A 24,318-nucleotide genomic window follows, 5' to 3' on the forward strand; every position below is an offset into this window, starting at 1 on the left:
ATACTCATTTGGTACTCCAGCTACTTATTTTTGATTATTTGATGGAGATTGGGGTGTATTTTCAAGTTGTAGCTACCATAAGTGCCCACCTGAGCACATTATTATTATTTAATGGACTTTCAAGTGCTTGTAGATTCCAGGCTATGGAATTAAAACGTTTAAACAGTTATATTAATATCATTGTCAATATTTAACTATCTCAGTAGTAGATTCCTTGAAGTCGTGTTAACGCTACTTCACACAAGCAAACGCAGAGCAGTATTTAGCGGGTCAAATGCTTTTCAGGAGAACTATTACAGATACAGTGACTTTTTAGTTTTAAACTGACTACCATAACATCACTCAACTACTTTAAATGATACTGATAATCTCATGAACCATTGTTTTAGTATAAACATTCCTGTGTGTACTGTAAAGTCTCTCATGGCTTGAGCTGGAACAGGGACGAGCTTGAGCAGGAAGTGTAGTTCAACAAACTGCGCATGTTCACTCAAAGCCTCTCGCTATGTAAGGATGACACCGACCGCGATCTAAACGGTAAGGCCAGTCCATCGCATTTCAACCTCTCAAATGTAACGGTTAAACATGACTGCGCAGCGCAGAACTTCGACAGGACGTCGACTAGAAGTGTTCGCGGCTCGGGTGGCAGCCCCCACGAATGGCGGAGGAGCGTCTTGTCGTTTGTGTGTGTGCGTCCCGCCGCACGGGAGACGTCATGAGAACAGAACACCGCGGCGCGACGCCAGCGCGTCATTTAGATACAGTCCGCCCGTACGGCCAGCGAACGCTTCATGAATTAGCTGCGCTTGAGGTGTTTGATAGTGGGATGTTTGTTTGTAAACACACATTCTCCCACAAACAAGCAAACAAACTGTGAAATGAAGGTGTGTGTTAGCATAGCACGTTAGCATCGCGAACAGCAGATGAGTGAGAATGAAATGGCGCAACATGAAGAGCTAATATGCTAACTGATTTAGCCACCGAAGAGCACAACACTTATAAAAGTGCAGTCGCTTAGAAACATTCACCATGGCAACCAACGCAGTTTCCCCTCAATACGATAACGTTAGTTACCTGTTATTGCTGCTACTGTTAAATCATAATAAATGCACGAGAAGTCTCGTACAAACACACAATCTAATACTTTTTTGTTTAGATAAATTCATGTTTGACCACAGGTGGTTCTTAATACCAGTCACTAACAATGGTATTTTGACGGAATCTGTTGTTACCATGGTAAACGTTAGTCGTGTCACCATTGGACAGTGACGATTTCAGGCTGTAAAATAGTAAATACCATATCATGGTATTATTTTTCTCCAGCGTACTTCAACGAATATCATGGTATTATGGACGTATTACTTGTATAGGATAGCACTAGCATGGCAGTCGTTTCGTTTAATGTTTTTCATTAAACATGATCAATAACCAATACTTTAAATCATTTTCATTTAAAGGCACACTTTATCCTGACAACAGTCGAACTTATTTTAATTGGAAATTGTTGATATAAAAAGTCGATATTGTATATCTAGTTAATATAAACTACTTGTTTTAAATGATATATTTTATAGATTTATATTTGTTCGTCTTAGAGAAATACTTGGAAATGTGGGGTCTTGAAGTACATTTTCGTCTCGAGCCATTTTAATCATGAATGGTTGGTTTAGGTTTGGTTAACTAAACTGTCTTTGTCTTGGAGTAAAGTATTTGTAAGCACATTTTCCTTATTTGGTCATACTTAGACATTGTAGACTGGCCTTCACACAGTTCACTTTCACTTGTTCATACTGAATTAATGCTACATATGACGCACTAATGTGTTTATTACTGTCTGAGGTGAGTTACCCTCACTGAGATACCCCAATACCTTTAATGGGTGTTCCATTTAGGGACTGAGAAAGAGTAAAAAGGGCATCTGCTGTGACTGGCATAGCTGTGGAAGGGATTCTCTGACACAGTTACGGAATCGCTATCAAGAGATTTCGGATGCACAATTTTTATAACCTTAGGCTGCCAGTGATCAATATTCTTGGCGCCTTGATTTTTTACTGTAAAGAAAAGAAAAGTTTAATGTTATTAAACATTAAAGCCCACAACGGTGTTAATAAGTTGACATTTTTCATTGTCACTATTGTTTACGTGTAACGTTTTATTATGTTGCTTAAGAGGTGGAATATGTTATAACATGTATAAGATTGACTACTTTTTTGGAATAACATGAAGAAATTATGTATTATGCGCAATATGAACAAGACCATGCATGTATTACGAAAATGATATGGTCAATGTTGAGTTTAAATGTCTATTATTGACATATCATGCAAAACATCTGCTGAAACATAATACATAGTTTAATGGAATAGCATGTGTATTATTATTATTATTATTATTATTTACATAATTACAAAATACACTACCGGTCAAAAGTTTGGAATAATCACGATTTTGAAAATCTCCTGAGGTGGACAGTAAGTACATTTACTTGAGTACTGTACTTAAGTACACTTTTTGAGTATCTGTACTTTACTGGAGTATTATTTTTTTCTGGAAACTTATGACTTTTACTTTACTACATTTGAAAGACAAATATTGTACTTTTTACTCCACTACATTTCTATCTAGCTTGAAAGTCATTTCTGTAGCAGCTCTGAAAGTCGGTGGATGATTTTTTCCTTATTTAAAAAGTTTTTTGTTAATGTTGTTGTAGACAACAATCAGAAATCACTCTTATAGGGTAATATACATTTTCCCAACTTTTTTTGAACACCGATCAGTTCATAGCAAAATGGAAGAAGACTGTTCTTAGGCACACGTGTGTGCACCCATAGCCATACTTTGAAGGTATGTTTCAGTTAAAAAACAAAAAAAACAAGATTACTTTAGTTGGCATACATTTGGTGCATGTCTTATAAAACATTAAAAATATTATAATACAATACATAATACAAAAAATATAAACATCCGGGAGAGAGAAGAGTAAAGTTGGGAGAATATCAGAGGTGTATCAGTGTATTGAATCCGTGCATTCGGCCTTAAAGTGACAGCAGCTGGGTAAAGAGCTTTGTAACTTTTATACAGGTATTTAAATGAGTTTAAGTTAGTCGTATGCTAGTATGTCAGATGGAGCATCACTGACTGGCTTAAACCATGATGACAGTGTGCATTTTTACAACAATAATAAAATAATGAATTGGCATAAAAAAGGAAAATTACTTTTGATACTTAAGTACTTTTGAAAACAAATACTTCTGTACTGTTACTTGAGTAAAAATCTGTTTTTACAACTTTCACTTGTAACAGAGTAATATTTGACCAGTAGTACTTTTACTTTTACTCAAGTAATAGAGTTGTGTACTTTGTCCACCTCTGAAAACCTCTTACGCTCACAATGGCTGCATTTATTTGATTTAAAATACAGCAAAAACTGTTATATTGTGAAATATTGCTTTAAATTAACTATTTTCTATTTTAATATATTTTAAGATGTAATTTATTCCTGTTATGGCAAATTAGAATTTTCAGCAGTCATTACTCCAGTCTTCAGTGTCACATGATCCTTCAGAAATCATTCTAATATGCTGATTTGGTGCTCAATTATTATAATACAAATTTTAATTATTCCAAACCTTTGACCGGTGCTGATAAAATTAATCACCAGGAATTGCATACTCCTCAGTGTTGAAGGAGAGCGCGGGCTATGGCGGAGACAGAAGTCACTGTGTCTGTGGAAGACATGGTGGTGATGAAGAGCACAGAGGAAGAGGATGTGGAGCCTGACAACCAAAGCAAGACTCAAATGATCCTACAGCTGCAGCCCATCACAGCTGGGTAGGTGTGAGGATCATAAAGTAGCTAGGTATATCAAAAAACAAGCTTGCAAGAGGCGAACATATAATAATACCTAATATCTGTCATATGAAACAAATGTCTCTTTAAAAGGACCAAAGCAGCTTAATTCTTGGGAGTAAACATGTGCAGCTTGATTTTATAGATGGATGTTTTGTGTGTGTAGGCTTGGAGATGAAAGCAGTGAGACAGATGCTGCAGTTGTGGCAGTGGAGGCACAAGGTAACCATGCACCAAAACTAGCCTTTTCTTTGCATTATGACAGTGGGTTTTGCACAGCCAAATACTATTTACATGTTCTTCATAAAATGTAGTCATGTAGTTTAAACATTCATTAATTCGCATCATAATTATTAGACAGTAATCTCACTGTAGTTTCCTGCAAACGCGTCTTAGCTGTTCTAAGGTCTGTCTGCTCAAATTTATCAGCCCTCTCCAAGCGGCGGATTACGCTTCGCTTTCTGTCACTAAATACACCTTATACAGTTTTCCCACAATCAACTGTTTGTGTGTTATGTTCAGATGAGGCATCTGCTGAAGGAGAGGATTTGGAGCTTGGTTATCCCATTACATGCGGCGAGAGTAAAGCCATCCTTCTATTCAAGAAGTTTGTCTGCCCGGGAATCAATGTCAAATGTGTGAAGGTTGGTGCCGTGTAGACCTTAATGCTGCACATAACAGTTGCTAATGTGTTTAATCTGGCTTTCTGTGTTTCTCTGCAGTATGAGGATCAGTTGATTAGTCCAAAGCAGTTTGTGCACATGTCAGGAAAAGCCACCTTGAAGGACTGGAAGCGAGCGATCCGGATGGGTGGGGTTATGCTCAGGTAATAAGCATTTTGGGTCTCTTCAGGTCAGATCTCAGCTCTGCCCCAACTATCAATGTTAGTAGTTTTTATGTGTCCCATTATGGTATTGGTAGCCTTTCATGGCATATAATTTACAGTCCTGTGCAAAAGTCTTGGGCACGATAGTTTTTACACACCCACAAATGGTTTTAAAGGTGCAGTGTGTAAAATTTATGAGGATCTTTTGACATTAATGTAATATGATATACATAACTATGTTTTCAGTTGTGTATAAAGACCTTACATAATGAACCATTATGTTTTTATTACCTTAGAATTAGCCGTTTCTATCTACATACACCGCGAGTCGCCATTATGTGCTGTCATGTTTCTACAGTAGCCCTTATTGGACAACAGGCTTGTGCAAAATTCTGAATTTCAGAATTGGCCTCCATTCAATTCATGAATTGGAATTTGAATTGAATTGACTTCGCCCCACAGGAAGTTGAATTTGAATTTGAATGACAGGAAGTAGAATTAAATTTATGACAATTCAAAGAAATTCCACAGTCACACAACAGAAAGAATGCGTTGAATCTCAAATTCATTCAGTGTTAGGAAGGTAACTTTGGAAATGTAATCGCTTACTGTTATACAGTAAGTTACCAATTATAAATGTGGTTTTGGGTTACTTTATCAATGCAAAGCAATTTCCTTTTAATATGATTAGTAACTAATTGAATTACACATTTTCCCTTAGTAATACAACAATTACATTCATTTGGTAATTTAAATAACACGCATCTACACTGTAAAAATATTACATAGTATCTACTTCAAAAAATGATGGTAACAATATTACATAACATTTCAGTAGTTTTTATGATTAATTAATTTCGAATTAGTGGAATGTGCTTTTCAATTTAAGTTGATTTTGAAAAAAAAAAAAAAAAAATTATATATATATATATATTAGATTAAATGGAAATGGAAATTTGACTTTCAGTTACGTTATTCAATTAATAGTCTGTTTGATGCTGGCACAAGTAGAAACAAACTTGTTATTGCACTAGCTTTAGCAAAGTTATCGCTTATTGAACAAAGCAACATTCATCATCATCATCATCATCATCATCATCATCATCATCATCATCATAATACTCGCAGTTATTCACATCACAACCTAACCACAAGCTTTACTCTTATGCACAATGGTAACGGTCAAAACTTCTTTCAAATGTCAAACATAAATGAACATTATACATTAACAGATGTTTCCCTTCACTCAAAAACACATTAAACAACACTTCTTTTCAATATTAATCTCCATTTCCAGCCATATGCACAGCATGCTGGGAACTAACAATGGTGTCTCTAAATAAAACTGCATAATTGAGCCAATTCTCTTAAAATTAATCTTATTTTCCTTAATTTTATCAGCTTAATCGGTTCCTCAATTCAAGCCTTAAAAATTGATTACATTTCCTTAAAAAAAATTAGGAAAGTGTATCTCTTAAGCCCCGTTCACACCACCAGCAATTTTGTTACTGCATGTCGCCAGCGCCAGAGATTCATGTCGCTAGTGGGCGTTCCACTACGAGTTGCATATAAACGTCATTAAATAGTACCGTTTTTATTACTAGTGTTTTGCAGAACAGAGCAAGTTATTTGAATACATACACACTGTACTGTAATAGGTAGACCATATTGCATGCAGTTTAGTCAAAACTTACTTTATATCCCCACAATCCCAGACACATTTTTCCATGCATCATTTTTTTAAATGTGTCTCTGTATGTAGGCTACACAGAGACATATCTTAAAGAACAGGGGACTTGCTAAAAGCTAATATCAACAACTCCTCCGGACACCGCAATAGCAGTACAGCAGACGGATCACATGCACTCCACTGACTTCACTCCTATTGGTTGTCGCTCGCGAAAATCGCTTCTCGTTTGCATAAAGTTGAAATTTCTGAACTTTTGTTGCATGTCTCGCGTCGCTTGACACGTCCACATTCTGTCGCCAACGGTCACTGTCGCTTGTGTCGCTGGATTTCGCCAGTGCTCCATTGAAATGAATGGGATCATGTCACTTTGTCGCTGCGTGTCGCTGGCGGTATGAACGGGGCTTTAGTTTTATTTCTTTACAACACAACCACAATTTTCTTAAGAAAAAATACACACTATTTTTGATTATCACCTTAAGTTTTTGTGAAAATTACAAGACCCATGAATCATTTTTTACAGTGTCACTCCTCAACCCTGCATACATTTTCTTCTAAAATACAAATAATGATACATTTAAATAAATTGATGTTGTTTAATTAGTTTTGTTCCAATGTTATTTTTATTTCAAAGTAATAAAATAACACAAAGTTGTTAAAATGCAGATATCATTAATTCCAGTGCAAAACTCACTGAGCAACACTGATGCATCTAATTCTCAATAGCTCTTCAAATGTTTTATCATTGAGTCTGCAGCATTCTGCTCTGAAGATCTTTCCTGCAACACTAAAGATTTTCTTAACAAGTGCAGATGAAGCTGCTATGGCAAGATGGACATGTATATGAATTTCTTTGATTTTTTTCTTGAATTTCAATTCTCCTTCCTTTAATTCAAATTCGAATTGTAATTCTACTACATCCTGTTTTTGACATCAGTTCAATTTCAATTCAAATTCAAGAACTGAATTTATCATTCTCAATTCAATTCTTAATTGTGCACAAGCCTGATGGACAAACTGCTCTACAGAGCGCAAGGCGCTAGCTACTCTCTTCTGTCTCAGTCGACTTACATCTTTGTCCTGTGTGTATTTCAATAGGGAGGGGTGAGCGGTGGGCTGTTGCAATTCACAACTTCACCACTAGATGCCGCTAAAATTTACACAGTGCACCTTTAAGCCAGTTATTTATATATTTGCTCTAGTGTGTCAGTAGAAATCTCAGTTGAGTCAAATAAGCAGCCATTTTCTTCAATAACAACCTCATAAAATAATTTCCACCAAAATGTGCGACTCAAACGGATTGAACTTCAGCCACTTTGACCCCTTTAGATTTTTCAATAAACAACAAATATTCTTCAGCTAAGTATTAGTCATAACCCCTGAAAGTTCTGTGTATATATCATGTAGGAAGATGATGGACTCGGGTCAGCTGGATTTCTATCAGCACAGCACTCTTTGCACAAACACCTGCCGCAGCACCAAGTTTGACCTGCTGATCAACAACACACGCTTCCCACCGGACGGCAGTGGGCTCATCACACCCACCACAGCTCAGGGTTAGAACACACACACACACACACACACACACACACACACACACACACACACACACACACACACACACACACACACACACACACACACATGGTTTTTATACTGTACAAACTGTATATTTTCTACTAACACTACTCCTAAAGGCCATTACATACTCCACAAGAACAGAGAAAAAAGTTCTCTCTCCCAGGGCCCCGAGAACAAAATGACGTACTTTTGTTCTCGCAGCCCTGGTTTGGGAGTTCTCACAGCTTGTTCTCAACACATTGCCTGAGCAGAACTTTTAAAAATGGGAAAGTTAAAATGGGCGGGGTTAATGCGTTGAAACGGAGTTGTTTGGCACCCGCTTTTCTCGTGAAGTATGAAATATCCTGGCCAGAAGGAACTTTGTTCTTGTTCTTGCCACCTCGAGAAAACAAACTAATTTCTTTGTTTTTGCAGAGTATGTCCCAAACTTAAATCTAGCCATCACAAAACCTTCTGCATTTTTACATAAAAAAAAAAAAACTCATTCTGTGTGATTTATAAGCTTTTTTCCTCATGGGATCTCAATTTAGGTTCCTATAGTGACACGAGTCCCCTTGAGTATGTGTATTGTAATAAAAAAGGGTAAAAAACTAAAACTGGCATGAAAAGTATTCTCTAGTTTAAACTCGCTCGTTCCCACTCTTTTGTGCACTCTCTCAGTCCTCTCCACATTGGATTTGAGAGGATAGTGGGTATAAATAATTGAACAAATGTAGGGAATGAAGTCCTTCACTTAGAATTTGGACACTACTACAAAATGGCCGACCCCAGATATAGTGCACAATATGGGTAGGAAATGGTTTTGAACACAGCTTTAGTCAAAAATAATCAATGCATGTTTCACACACTATTTTCAGTAAAATAAACTTTAATTAAAATTTATATTGTGTGTGTCCTGCAGGGCATGTTTCTTTGGGTAACGGAGGTCAGACGGCAACAGTAGAGGAGAAGAAAGAAGACATGATTGGTACTGTGGAGTGGAGCCCAGCCACCATAGAAGCCTCTGAGAAAAGGGACACAGCCGACATCTCAGGTAAACACAGCAAATAAAACATTCAAGAAAGACATGTGGTCAGTGCTGCCCATCAAACATCACTCATCATGAGTGTAGTAGTGGGAAGTTTGGATCATTTTACCGACTCGGATCTTTGAATCTCGTTCAGCAAAATGAACAAAACTTTTTTCAAGTCATTTTGTTAATTTCGTTCATTTAAGCAGAATCTAATTAAAATGTTACGTGTTACATTTTTCAACACATTTAGTACTTTTGGAATAAAAAACAAACAAACTATAAGCTAATGCAGTCATAGCCAAACTTTGAGAATAAAAATGATTAATTAATTGCTTAGCTTGCCTCACCTCCCGATCCAAATCGTTCTTTCTTTAATCACTTCACATTTAATCACTTCTGTTTCCTAGAAAGATTAGTACACCTCTTGTGACTTCTGGTTCGAGCCGTTAGTTTTGTCATCATGTCTAATCTGGGCCGTGACACCCTCATATGTAATACATGCATCCGGAAACAGAAAAGATTAGTTCTCTTGAGTCTTCGAGTCATTCGTTCATCAAGTCCCAACCCCATATAGGCAAGGCTATGCAGTCACCGGAAACAGAAGAGATTATAGTTCTCTTGAGTCTTCTTGTTCTATTCATTCGTTCAAGTGCCCATAGGCTGAATGCAGAAGCAGTTCTTCTCTCGAGTCTTCTCGTTCAAGTCATTCTTCGGGTCTGACTCTGAGTCTCGTTCTTTTGTCACATGAACGCTTCCCGGTTCAGTGTCTCATAAGTCACAATATATACAACATTACAGTCGTATTATTGACTGCATGTTGTAATATATGTATTATTATAAAATCATCAGAAGATATGGGCAATGAAATGTTATTATGCCTATCCATTCTGATCAACCCAGTGTGTCCAGGATTCATAGGAAAATAAATTATTATTGGCCTAGTAGCTAAAAAAAAAAAAACCTACATAGTTGTTTGTGAGGAAGGTTGCGAATTAACTATTTCTGTATTCAACACGGCTGTCACATCACAAAAGAACGAGACTCGGACCGAAAACTCAAGAGAACTAATCATTTCTGTTTCCGGTACAGACTGGATAGCCTTGTCTATGGGGCTGGGACTTGATGAACGAATGACTCAAACCCGGACTCGAAAGATGAACTAATTAATTCTGTTCATAGTACAGATATGGGATGTTGCGCATGCTCGGTCAACACAATGAACGAATCGCTCTCTGAGAAAACCCGTCGTTCTCGAGTAGGGATGTCAATTTTCACAAATTCCCATGATCGATCGTCATTTAAATTAACGATCAATTAATCGATAACCATAATACTGAAATATGCGTCTAAAGCAGTGGCTTATAGCAGACAGCATGACAGTAGGCCTATGTGCAATGCTGCTCAAAACGCCATGTTCTTCGCCAAATGAATGAGAAGGATTTTTTTATCTAAACAAAGGGCTATGGGATTGTAAAATTAGTCGATGTTATTTATAATTTAATTTAATTACTTATTTAATAACCAAATATAACATGTAATACAACACGAACGCCGCCTCAGATGTTATTCAGAATTTGTGGACGCACCTGCAAGAGCAACGTGCTGAAACGTCACCTAAACCCAGTTAATTCAAAACGTTTTATTAATATATTGTTTTCATTAATGTTATGTAATGTGACAGTCCCAATCATAGTTATTATTAGTCGTGCGTTGCTGTTTGAACAGCGCGAGCTGAAGCCGATGCGCTGAATCAACACCGGTAAGTTACACTGAAACTTTGCTAGCGCGTTATTTAACTCAACAAAAAGCTTCCTATATGAGATTAATCAGATTTATATAAAGTTAACAAAATATTACAAATTATATATCTTCCCAAAATAATGCGAATGGACAAGTGAACTTGAATTGAGATGCTGATATTCATATTCAGAATGGGAGACGCGCTCTTCCTGGAACAAGGCTCTGAACACGGCACCTAAACCCAATGACTTTACAACCATTTATTAAAATAGTGTTCTCATAATATGACTGTCCCAATCATCGTTATTATGCATTGCTCTGTTTGCGCCAAAGCCGAAGCACTGAATGAAAACCGGTAGCCATCACTGACTGAAGCCATTTGTTACTGCGTTTTATTTCGCTGAAAGAAACGCATCCTATATGATTGATCACATATATAACGTCACAAAATAAATGTAATATTACAAATTACTTCAGCACAATCTGATGCGAATGCACAAGTGAACTTGAACTAAGTTACTTGCGCGAGTCAGAATGCGTGACTCATGTTGTGCATGCGCTCTTCCTGGATCAACACAATAAAACACACGGCAAATAAACCCAAATAATTAACAATCACAATGTTTTATTACAATAGTGTTCTTATTAATGTTGTGTAATATGACAGTCCCAATCATAGTCATTATTAGTGCTGTTGGAGCTGCACGCTGAAGCTGATCACCGCCACGCTTTTACTACCGCTCACCTTTAACATTAATTATTAACCAAATGCATCCTTATGAGATATATCAGCTAAAGATAGGCCTGCACAAAATAAACACAATATTACAACTTACATTTGCACAAAACAAAAGGCTGCGAATGCACATGCAGACTTGCAGTCATGATGAAGGTTTAACTCCAGCTGTAAAATGGTTCCAAGTAGAACTCGGGCACGCTCGCATCATTTTTCCTCCCGTTTCCTCACGCACGCGCATGACCCTGCTTAATCGATGATCGATAAGTCTTATCGATCAAATGTCTTATCGACAATTAATCGATCATCGATTAATCGTTGACATCCCTATTCTCGAGTCATATTAAAGATTCTTTCAAAATAAACGAATCGTTCATGAACGACACATCCATACATGAGTGCCATACATTAATTACATTAATACATTGTAATGTGTGTGTGACCCCTAGATGAGACGCTGAGTTTCTGGAGGGGTATCGCTGAGGTGGGGATGATGGGGGAGGTTGTGCCTAATATCCGCTCAGAGCTGTTGGGTCTGCTAAGAGGAGTTCAGCTACGCACTGATCAGAGCTCTCTACAGGATGCAGGTCAGTATGTCAGAATGTGACCTCTTCCAGGATTGTCCAATCCTGTTCTTGGATTCAGCTCAACTCCAACCCTAATCAAACACACCTGAACAAGCTCATTAAAATCTTCAGTACAAAACAGTGCACAATAAATTGACCATCACATCACAAAAAAATGTCATAACCTATTGAAACAGCTATTTTATATTATTATAGACATTATTTTCATATAATTTGATATATTTATTTTTTTAGAAGATGAGTAGCCTATTATCTTACCTATGATTTGTCAATGTGAAGATTCTTTTTAACATGCCAATAAAAATACTGCAGGCTTTCTTCAGGGTATCACTTAATTCAAATTAAGCAAAGCAAACAAGCAAATGTTCCTTTTTACGAGCCGTCACTTATTTGCCAGCTTAAATCTGGAATGTCATATTTGAGAATGAGAAGTATAAAGGGTTAGTTCACACAAAAATAAAAATTCTGTCAGTAATTACTTTCCCTCATGTCGTTCGACACCCCTAAGACCTCCGTTCATCTTCGGAACACAAATGAAGATATTTTTGTTGAAATCCAATGGCTGAGAAAGGCCTCCATTGACACCAAGTCATTTCCTCTCTCAAGACCCATAAAGGCACTTAAGACATTGTTAAAAAGTCTATCTCACTACAGTGTCTCTCTACAATAATTTTATGAAACGACGAGAATAGTTGCGCAAAAAAACCTAAATGACGACATATACATTGATGGGCCGATTTCAAAACAAAGCTTTAAACCGTTAAGAATCGTCAAAGTCATGTGATTTCAGCAGTTTGGTAGTTTGACACGATCTGAATCATGATTCATAACCGTTCAAAGCTTTGTTTTGAAATCGGCCCATCACTATATAATTTGTTACGCATAAAAACTATTCTTGTCTATTCTTGGCTTCATAAAATTATTGTAGAGCCACCATAGTGAGATGGGCTTTGTAACAACGTCTTTAGTGCCTTTATGGGTCTTGAGAGAGGAAATGACGTTATGGCCAATGTAGGCCTTTCTGAGCCATCGGTATTCAACAAAAATATCTTTATTTGTGTTCCGAAGATGAACGGATGTCTTGCGGGTGTCGAACGACATGAGGGTAAGTAATTAATGACAGAATTTTAATTTTTTGGGCTGAACTAACCCTTTAAAAGTTACAGAATTCCGTACGTAGATTGCCCGCAGCATCTTCTGACAGTTCGATTCTCTCAATTCTGCATTCACTGCATCCTCAATATTAAGAACACATCCGGGTACTTTCATGCGTTCTCTGTTCTTGCCTTCTTGAGTACTGGAATTGAACTTCGACGCCTCTGGGACTCTATTGGAGGAAGTGTATCGGTCAACTTAGATCACTTGTTCCTTGATAAGTTCACATTATAGCCTTGATGTTATCGGTTTTCTGTAAGAGTTGTTTAACTGTCAATTGCTGTTTGCAGATACCACAAAGATACCACTGACATGGTACACTGAATCCTACTGGTCACAAAATTGTCTCTGACTTTTCTTATAAAACTATTCTAACGCCAAAAATAAATCAATCCATAATTATTGTTTAATGGCAAACGTGTTGAAAATGCCCAAGCTTTCAAGTAATTAATTTGTTTATTCACAAAAGCAGTTTATTCAGCAGTGAATTTATTTTAGGTCCACAAAGACTTGTAGCCTGCCATTTAAATAGAGATCAATAAGTATGTCAATTTATTTGATTGTGTTTTTATTATTATTCAAATGCAGTAGTGAAAGTGGAATGTAACATGTTGTGATTTTTTTGTATGTGTGCATGAGTGATCACTTGTCATCACATGGCCTGTCTTGCAGAGATTGCGGTTCTAAGCAACCTGGCACAAGTCTTTAACCTGCTAGACTCCATCAAACAAATTGTGAATGTTCGACGGCAAATGACGGACCCAGAGCAGACACAGTTCCTCCGAACACTGACAAGTGAGTGAAGAGACCGAAGGGAAGTAGGGACATTTTCACACTGGGACTTTTGGTGCAGTCTGTTGGACATGCTGAAACGGTGTTCCTATTCATTGAAATTATTTGCTGAAGTGATTTCCTATAATTGAAGTATACTTTGTCTATTGACAAACACAACTGTCTCCCTGTGTGAGTTACATTTTTGTATGGTGTTACACTTTCCTAAACCCAGCAAGTAACAACCTTTAGTTTATTTTAAAAATTTCCATCATTCCCATCAGTGTATTTAAAACATTTAATGCAGTTTGTGAAACACCCTAATGTAGTTACTGCTATAAATTCTAATTGGATGAGCCATGTATGCACATTTGGTACGCATTATTGTCCCTTTCCTGCCGGAACACGCCTCCAGAAGAGCTGCTGTATGACGAGTTAATAGGAGAACACGCAAGTAAAACAAAAGTTTTATTCAAATTCTGAATATATTATAGGCCTAATAATACTTTTTTTCTATTGGCTAGACAGCGCACAAAGAGCACTCCCTTTATAATCACTAAAAGCTGTCACTCATTAAGTGAACGCGATCTCACAGTTTCGTTATATTAATCAGTAAAGCTGACCACACAATGAATTTCTTATTTCCATAATGTCTACAATTTGTTAGAGGGATTTGCATGTGCGGAACTCAGCACTGGACAAAAACTTGCGGTGAGTGGATTCTAACTTCAACACCTGTGATTGGCCATTGTGTTCAAGAAATCAACAAACATATCTGTGATTGGCTATATTCCTCACCAAAGCAAAGACACATTGGGAATTGAATCATTTTATGAGTGCACATACAGCTTCAGTCTTTTTAACTGCAAATTATCATTATTTCTGTGTTTATGTGTTTTGTGTTAGTCAAATTAAAGTGATAGTTCACACAAAAGGAAAAAAAAATCCATAGTTGACTCACCCTCAAGTCATAATAGGTGTCTTCTTTTAGACGAATACAATCTGAGTTATATGTTAAAAAATGTCCTGGCTAATCCAAGCATTATAATGGCAGTAAATGGCAGCCCAATATTTCAAGCCCAAAAAAGTGCATACATCCATTATAAAAAGTAATCCATACAGCTCTGGGGGATTCATAAAGACCTTCCAAAATGAATCAATTTTGTGTAAGAAAAATAATCCATATTTAAAACATATAAAGTAAAATATCTAGCTTTCAGTGGGCCGCCTTCCGTATTCAACTTATAAATTTGTAACGCCTCTCGCATTTCAAAATGTTTACACTACGCCTGACATCAATCGTTGCACCAGTTACGCTTTTGAAGTTGAATCTGGAAGCTGGAAGCTAGATATTTTACTTTATAACGTGTTAAATATGGATAATTTGGTAACACTTTACAATACGGGTGCACTAATTCGTGCTTAACTAATGCACAGATAATCATGAGTTAATGTATTACTAATGGTGAACTAACCCATTCATTAATGATTACTGCATCAGCAACTAATGAAGATTCAGTAATCATTAAATTGTTATTAGTTACAAATACGTCATAATGTATTAATTCCTTAATAATATTATATTAACTAATAATTTAAATTAACGTGTTAATTACCACAACGGGTCAAAGCCATGCATTTCAACTTCCAGTTGTCTGCTTTAATTCATCATTAGCTAATGATTTTTAAAGGTATCATTATGTTATGACTTTACTTGTTTGAGGCACATGACTATTAACTAATTGATTAAAGGTGGGGTAAGTGCTATCTGGTAACTGTTGTTGGTATTTCAAATCACCAAAACAAACACGCCCCTACCCCCAAAAGGGTCTCGCCCCTATTTTGATAGCGCTTCTCCACACATACGTAAACCCGGAGGCATCAACGGCTATGGCAGAATCTCTGTGTATCTAATCCAGGTCGAATATTTAATGAAAAAGTCATCCCTTCTATCACAAAAACACAAACCGTTCTTGTGAACAACTCGATAGTACAGGGGCAAGACAGTCCAGCTAACGAACATATTACAATTATGACCAGATTAGAGTCATAGCGATCACAAAATCACAAACTGTTCTCATGAACAACTCTATAGCACGAGCCGACAGTCCAACTAACGACATATTACAATTATGACAAGATTAGAGTTATAGCGATCACAAAAACACAAACTGTTCTCATGAACAACTCTATAAGCACGACAGTCCAGCTAACGACATATTACAATTATGACTGGATAAGGGTTATATAGATCATGAAAAGAGTAAGCAAACATATATTAGGAGTATAGTATCTTACTTGTCGAAAACATTTTGTGAGCTGATGCTTGAAGCACACAGGGAGGAAATTTAGTTGCTCCATACGGTGTGGAAATGAACGGGTCTTTATCATCGCTGAAGTGACACAATACGATCACAAATGGACTAACAAGCGAACATGACACACGAGCATAGTCAAGCAGCATATATTAGGCTAGTTCTCGGCTAATGTCCGTCATGTGAGACTCGTGTGTTTTGAATAATGACGTGCACAGAGTGAGAGTGAGCACTGTTCTCACCATCAGTAGTAGACACGCCCCTTACCTGCTGATTGGCTACAAGTTTGTTATTCCACTCGGCCCATGTCCATTTTCTAAAACGGTTTTGAAATCAGACTTACCCCACCTTTAAGTAATATGTAATTGTGGTTATGGGTTTTTAATTAATTTTGAATTAGTATTGTAAAGTGTTACCAATATATTTTTTAACAAAAACCCACCAATTCACTTCAGAAGGTCTTTATTACCCTCCTAGAGCCATGTGGATTACTTTTATCTAAAATTTTATTGTTTGGATAAAAACACTGACGTCCACGGAAACAATCAAAATAGAGCAAATCATGTTTTGAACACATCGTTACTTAAGTGATTTAATAAATGTATTTTGGAGGTTTGGCCATTGACCCCATGTCCCTGTGCTCTCCTCCAGAACGAGGGAGACGGACTTGATAATAGCGTGTCATTTTCTGACTCAAATCACTGCCGTCTGCTGCTTCTGCTACTGATTGCTTACAGAGGGAAAAGCTGACCATAACTGCTGATCTAGGATCAGGTTTTTTTTCTTTGTAGTAATAGCATATTATTAGAAGTAAAGAGTTGACAAAAGATCCAGTGTGTATCTGTATTTGTTGCTTTCTCGAACACAATGGTCAACCACAGGTGTTTAAATTAGAATCCACTCACCGCTCGAGTTTTTGTCCAGTGCTGAGTTCTGCACACGTACAAATCCTCTCTAACAAAGTGTAGACATTATGCAAATAAGAGATTTATTATGTTGTCAGTTTCACTAATTAATATAACAGAACTCTTTAAGATCACGTGTATTGAATGAGTGACAGCTTTTAGTGAATAATAAGTGCTCTTTGCGTGCTGTCTGAGATATAATTAAATAATTAATAGGCCTATGATATATTCAGAGTTTGAATAAAACGTTTTATTTTATTTTATTCTTGACAAGCAGGACATACACACTTCAATACATAGGCCCATCCACATATACATGCAGTATTCATTCTCGAAATTGTGATGACTGACTGTGGTAAATATTCATGTATCGAAATCCGGCTCATATTAATATCAGTAAAACATGTTTCCTTGCTGCATGTCAATATCCATGGATCACTGGTTGTAAGGAACACTGTATTGAGTGATGTCTATGCATAGCCTCATACACCATTGAACAAAGAATCCTTTGAAAATCTTTATTAAATAAAAAAATCTTATAATTTGTGTGAAAATGGATAAATGCAAGTTGTTGGCACAATTTCCATTCCATGCTGACTTCACAAATCTGACTTTTTACGATGCCAATAAGAGCATTCGTTACCCATGATAAAATCATTGTAACACATAGATTATTGCTTTAATTCTTTAAAACATAACAGCGTCTCTTGTGTTTGCTTAGCATTGGAACAGCAGGTAGAAGAGCAGAAGAGGCAGCAGTCCCTCAGCTGGTCGTCTCAATCACAGGTCCTCAGCAGCCTGGTTCTCCCCTCCACTCCTCCAGCCAAACGCGCTCCCAAGCGGCCTCGCCTCCAGCGGCCCGCCTCCACCACCGTGCTCAGCACGTCTATAGCCCAGCCTCTCACCCTCCAGCCACAGCAATTCACAGTCATTTCCCCCATCACCCTTTCATCCATCGGCCAGTCGTTTACAGTGGCCGGCCTCGGTCAGCCATCTAATACGGTCACCCTGCATGCTCTACCCGCAGGGTCGCAGCTCTTCACGCGAATCGCTGGAGGTTCTGATGGAAAAACCGAAGCTATTGCCCTCCACCCTGCATCTGGGCTCACGTTGCTGGGCGCTACTGCCATGCAGGACCATACGCAGCTCGGGACAGTCATGAGCCCTGTCGAGCTAGTCCAGTTGACGCAGAAGGTGACTACTGCTGGTCTATCCCAAGACGGACAGGTGGTCGCTGGAACGGTTGTGATGCAAGACGGCGTCGTCAGTGTCATGCAGGAGGACGAGAACCAGGACAACACCACCTTGATTGAAATAGACCCGGCAGCCGCTGACCACAGTGTGAGTGTCATGGAACTGCAGCTCGAGGGAGACGAAGCTGGGGGCGGAGCAACCGTAGTGGAAGGAGGCGAGGAGGTGGTGCAAGGCGAAACGGAGGAGACCGGGGAGATACAGCTGGATGCCAATGGTCAGTTCCACAATTTGCCCGTTGTTGTGGTGGAGGAAGAGACACAGGACATCGGCAAAGCCAAATGAGACATCGACACACTCACACAAACCGCCCTCAGAGACTGACAGACCGAATCAGACAGGGACGGGGATTGTGTCGTCCCAGGTGGAGTGTGTGTTCGCCCTTCCAGCTGTCTCGTTTTTTCATTACTCATTTCCTGCACAGCCAAGCTCAGCTCTTCAAGCCTGCCGTGTCACGTATTTGTAAAAGCAAATTCAGTATTCCTTTTTTTACATGTGAAAAGCAACAGGTTTTGATGTTTTGTTGGAATACATTCAGTATTTGCTTTCTGTTTTTGAGTGTGGAAGTTTAGGCACTTATTTTTGATTTTCCTTTTGTTTTGGTGCCAAAATGTCACGTAGTAGCCATGTCCGGATTTCAAGTTCATGACTCTCCGATCTGAAGGTGGAGACTCTGATATTTAAGACACTCCCATAAAGAGAATTTACACTGTCGGTGTCTCTGTGTTTTCTGAAATCAGGGTAAATGGCACTAATGCAGAGGTCTTCAACCCTGCTCCTGGAGAACCACTGCCCTGCAAAGTTTATATACAACCGTCTTGTGATTTTCATGCGATCCTGAAGAGCTTGATTTGCTGGTTCTGGTGTGTTTGATTCGGGTTGAAGCTAAACTCTGCAGGACAGTGGGTCCCCAGGAGCAGGGTTGACGATCTATTTTGTAATTTTAGTGATATTTTAGCACAGTGGTTCTCAACTCTGGTCCTGGGGACCCACAGCACTCCCTTATCTGACAGACTGTGTACAGTTCATGCAGCTCTCTGCTAATGATCTGAATCATGTGTGTAAATAAGGGAGACAAAAGAGCAGTGCTTTGGGTCCCCAGGCCCAGAGTTGAGAACCGCAGTGTTAGCACGTATAATGAACGGTGTTAAGAATGTTTGTGAATGGATCATGTGTCCTTCACTGAAAATAAAATGGATATTCCTTTACCTGCGAGCTACATTGTAAGTGATTGTAGAATGGGGGATTGTGCATTTTAAAGTCTGTTACAGTTTCAGAGTTGTTTTGAACAAAAGTAGAAGCAAAAATGCTTGATTTGGAGGTGCACTGCAGTTAATTTGGCAAAGCAAGTTAATTTATTAAAGAAATAGTTCATGCAAAAATTCTAATTATTTCCTCACCCTCGTGTCGTTCTAAATTCAGACTTTCTGTAAACCACAAATGGAGATGTTTAGCAGAATGTTCACCCTTATGCAGTACACTCTATACTCAGCAAATTATTTAGTTGCTTGTTTGAAGTAATTTAAATGAGATATCATAATTCTTGAATATTTCCCCCCTCAACTTTAATTAATTACTCGTAATCTTTGTAAAACAGAAGTTTATATAATTGATTTGTCTAATTTATACCATTTACTGAGTCTTGTCAGGGGATTTCTGGTTCCTGGCATGCTTAACATTGGAATAGATGGGGAGAGTGAATGTTTTTTGTGAGATGAGATTAAAAAAAGGATATAATGTCAGTAAGATATATATTTTTAAAGATTTTTTTTTTCTTCTTAAGAAGTAAATGAAAGACTTTGGAGATGTTTGATTGAAAATTTGATTATTCACAGCAGTGCCATCTTTGAAATAAAAACGTGAGGGATAGACATGGACTCTTCAGTGGGTTGTACTATTATTTAATGTGTTTTGGATTGATCAGCTGACGAAACATTGCAAAAAATATCTTTCCAAGAAAATTCGGATGACACTAGATTGACTAATCCTCACAGTATTACTTAACACATCTTGAAATTATCCAGAAGCATTGAAACGTAGAGATCAAACATTATTTGCAGTATCACAGGAAGGGGGAGGACCTTTTTGTTATTCGCTGCAAACTTTCTCTCAAAATATGTGTCAAATAAATTATGAAGTTTCTGGGAAGCCTATAGGCCTGCCTAAGCAGAACATGGTCAAGATGGGCGATCTCTGTCACTAAAGCTGTCTCTAGAGGCCTTTCTGGCTCTCTCTCCTTGTTGTATTTCCATCTGGAACATCCAATAAGACAAATATTCAAGTTTATATTAGTTAAATATTGTAGTATACTATATAGTGTTTAAATTACAAGTTTTATAATTTTGTAATGTTTAAAATTTGATAAAACCCAATACATTAATTAAAATGCGTACCCTTTTGGGATATATGACAAGTTGGCAGTTATCTTTTTTTTTAGTTATTTAAAAATTTAGTTAATTTACATAAAAAAATAAGACGAAAGTAATTTAGATTGAAAATTTGAGCTATCACAGAGCATTCTGGGAATGTCAGTTTACATTTTTTCATTGTAAATTATAAGATGATTTTCTTTTCACTTCCAAAAACTGTACATTTTACAGTTTTTTCACTATATAGAATGCAAACTTACCGTTAAACATTTAAAGTTTTTTATTTTTTTTATTGGTGTTGTGGTTGTTGTTTTTTTACTTGAGAAAAAAGAGCTAATTAACAAGTTAGCAGTTATCTTAATTTTAAAGTAATTTATAATGATTTTTAAAAACATTCTCTTCAAGAATAGGAATGCTTCTTAAATATTTGTCTTAAGAACAGTCTTAAAGGGATAGTTCACCCAAAAATCAAAATTCTGTTTTTGAATCCAGTCCCAGAGACCCATCACATACAGGTTCCTCTACATCGTTCCTGTCTTCTCTGCACACCAATTCGAACATGAGCACTCTCAGCGACCATACATTTGTGGTTTTCCACTGTACTTGCTACTGGTTTCAACCTCAGGAGGGCAGTAGAGTTCTGTGCCTGAAGAAAATAGATTTTTGATTGCTACAAGAAGAATGTATATTAGGATATGGCGTAACTGGTCACTAGAAGTCCCAACTACAGGTTTGAGGCATAATAAATGTCTTATAGGCAGAAGTTTTTTGGAGGTGCACCTGAAGTCATGATTGCCTAGATGAAGAGCTCTGACTGGCATAACAGGAACTTTAGGTTTGGAACTTGAAAGGGATTTTTTAGACGAGGATAGAGCTGACACAGAGCACTGGAGCTTAGGAGGCTTTGGGAACCATGCTCAGGTTCACGCAAGATGCTAGGGATGGAGAGTTCACTCATGTCAGCCTGCCAGATGCTAAGCTGACTGAAAAGCTGACTTATTTAGTAGTCTGAAACATACAAAAAAACAAATCAGGTTTATTTTCTAAATGCATTACACTTAGAAGAGATTTGACTTCACACAATTCTTTGTAAACCTTAGAAATGGTTGTGCATGAAAAAATCCCAGTAACTGAGCAGATTGTGAAATACTCAGACCGGCTCGTCTGGCACCAACAACAATGCCATGCTCAGAATTGCTTAAATCACCTTTCCTTCCCATTCTGACATTCAGTTTGGAGTTCAGGAGATTGTCTTGACCAGGACCACACCCCTAAATGCATCGAAGCAACTGCCATGTGATTGGTTGATTAGATAATTGCATTAATAGAAATTAAACAGGTTTTCCTAATAATCCTTTAGGTGAGTGTATATCTATGATCGCGCCAGTTTGACCTTACCAGACAGAAGGAATGATGGATGGGAACACCAGATGAGATTCGTCTGGATATGAGGTACAAAAATGATATAAATACTATTTGGTTTCTCACAGAAACCGATCGGTTCATGTCTTAAGACATCAATGTGTCACGAGTAGCAGGGTTTTTGTACATGTTGTTTAAGCACTTTTTTTTTTTTTTTACTCTCATAGAGTTGTTACCCATTCACATGCATCTTCATTTATGGTCTACTGAAGAAACAAAGACACCTACATTTTGAATGCACTGGGGGTAAGCAGCTAAACATTTTCATTTTTGGGTTAACTATCCGTTTAATCCAGTAATGGAGAATGATTTCCCTTAAACCAAGCTGCCTCCTTGGCTTCTGCTGCAGGCAAGGCTGGTTAAAATGGCAGAATTCTGTGCTGTGGTAAATTGCAGCTTACCTTTCGACAATCCAGGTTTAAATCAGATGCCTGCGTCAATCCTGTCCAAGTCATTGCAGTCTGGAGTGTCTCTGCACACCAACTCGAACATGAGCTCTCCCAGCGACCATACAGTTGTAGGTTTCCCATGGTACTTGCCACTCGTGTCAAACTCAGGAGGGCAGTACGCTTGTGTGCCTAAGGGAAGACATTATTGAATGGTTAGAAGAAAATGTGTTTAGGATGAGGTGTAAGTGGTCAAAAGAAGTCTCAAACTACAAGTTTGAGGCATAACTCATACCCCAAAATGTCTTAAGCAGAAGTATTTAGGAGGTCTACGCACCCGAAGTCTTCAAGCATTTCCTTGTTGAACAACGTTCTCTAGTTTGATATCACGGTGGAGCAGTCCAGGGTGACAGCACATGTAGGCGGCCTGCACTACCTGTCACATGATAAGTCGCGTCAAGTGCTCACTCCGGAATCCTCCGCGGTGCTGCAGGAAATCAAACAGATCCCCGCAGGATGAGGGGCACTCCAAGACCATGATTTAGAAGCTGAACTGATCCTGCCGCTCCAGCAAGGGAATAGACGTAGGATGACCAGGCTAGAAGAAAGATTATTTTTATGATTGTTGGGTGAGCTTTCCCAGAATGGAACAATTTGTTGTCATTGGCAGTTTGAGAAAGCATTTTAGTCTGATTATTATTAATATAAGATGTTTTCAAACTGAAAAATGTGGAAACAGGGAGACCGCAGCCTACTTACAATGTTGATATAATTTCAGTGCCACCTGATCAACAACAACAACAAAAAAACTCAGGTCATATCACTTAAATTGTGGACACAATATGCATTAAGAATGGACTTAAATGGATACAATAAAACAAAACAATTAGCAAACTAGATACTGTAAGTAAAAAAAAAATGAACCCTTAAGGCCATGGCGCCAAATCCTCCCTCACCAAGCTTACTGCCGATTTCATAGCGGCTCAAAATGTCACCTATAAGATAATTAACTGGATTTAACATTATTAACAACATTTGTTGTCATTATTGAACTTGTATTTTGATTGATAATTTGGAATCGGGTAATAGCGGGGCACAACCTAGCACTTTGACTCTCTCAGTTTGTGTAAATCCACTTGGGGTTTAGAGTATTTATTTTTTTCCACATTAATTTCATACGTCTAGTACACTTATGTGGTTTTGTTTCATTAATACAGTGTATACTTTTTTCTTGATTTACCCCGAAAGAATGAAACTGAAATGTGACAACATGCCCCATAGTTGGAGTACATTGTGACATGTGGTGGGTGCATTGTAACATGACCAAATGGCAGCTTAAAGGGTTAGTTCACCCAAAAATATAATCGATGTCATTAATGACTCACCCTAATGTCGTTCCATATATCCGTAAGACCTCTGTTTGTCATTGGAATACAGTTTAAGATATTTTATTTTTAAGTCCCAGAGCAAATGCAGTCTTTGCCCACTTTACTGTCCACGTCCAGAAAGGGAATAAAAACATCATCAAAGTAGTCCATGTGTGACATGAGTTGGTTGATTATAATCTCTTGAAGCATCGAAAATACATTTTGGTCCAAAAATATCAAAAACTTTGAATTTATTCAGCATTGTCTTCTCTTCCGTGTCCTCCTTTTTCTCTCCTTCCTCTCGTTTCCCTCACCAACTCCAACAGGCTGACAGTGGTTCACCACTAAATTAGTGCTGG

General features: G+C 37.8%; 1 protein-coding gene and 1 non-coding gene across 3 annotated transcripts; both read left to right on the top strand.

Annotated features, from left to right (window-relative positions):
* The first annotated feature begins 435 nt into the window (after positions 1 to 435).
* Positions 436 to 19,623, top strand: gmeb1 (glucocorticoid modulatory element binding protein 1). Of its 2 annotated transcripts, none has more exons than XM_067425679.1 (10): positions 436 to 537; positions 3,680 to 3,831; positions 4,016 to 4,071; positions 4,372 to 4,493; positions 4,572 to 4,675; positions 7,770 to 7,918; positions 8,845 to 8,976; positions 11,881 to 12,018; positions 13,846 to 13,968; positions 17,886 to 19,623. In XM_067425679.1, exons 2-10 carry the CDS (start codon positions 3,701 to 3,703, stop codon positions 18,698 to 18,700), a joined length of 1,770 nt encoding a protein of 589 aa, XP_067281780.1. In that variant the 5' UTR covers positions 436 to 537; positions 3,680 to 3,700; the 3' UTR covers positions 18,701 to 19,623. The 2 variants fall into 2 exon arrangements, with proteins under 2 accessions (XP_067281780.1, XP_067281781.1); XM_067425680.1 differs by lacking the exon at positions 436 to 537 and adding an exon at positions 865 to 884.
* Positions 1,908 to 2,043, top strand: LOC137048587 (U11 spliceosomal RNA). The gene has a single exon (XR_010899471.1). It is a non-coding gene; the product is annotated as a U11 spliceosomal RNA (small nuclear RNA).
* Positions 19,624 to 24,318: the final 4,695 nt, after the last annotated feature.

Source organism: Pseudorasbora parva, chromosome 19, assembly GCF_024679245.1.
Source record: "Pseudorasbora parva isolate DD20220531a chromosome 19, ASM2467924v1, whole genome shotgun sequence".
NCBI classification, from domain to species: domain Eukaryota; kingdom Metazoa; phylum Chordata; class Actinopteri; order Cypriniformes; family Gobionidae; genus Pseudorasbora; species Pseudorasbora parva.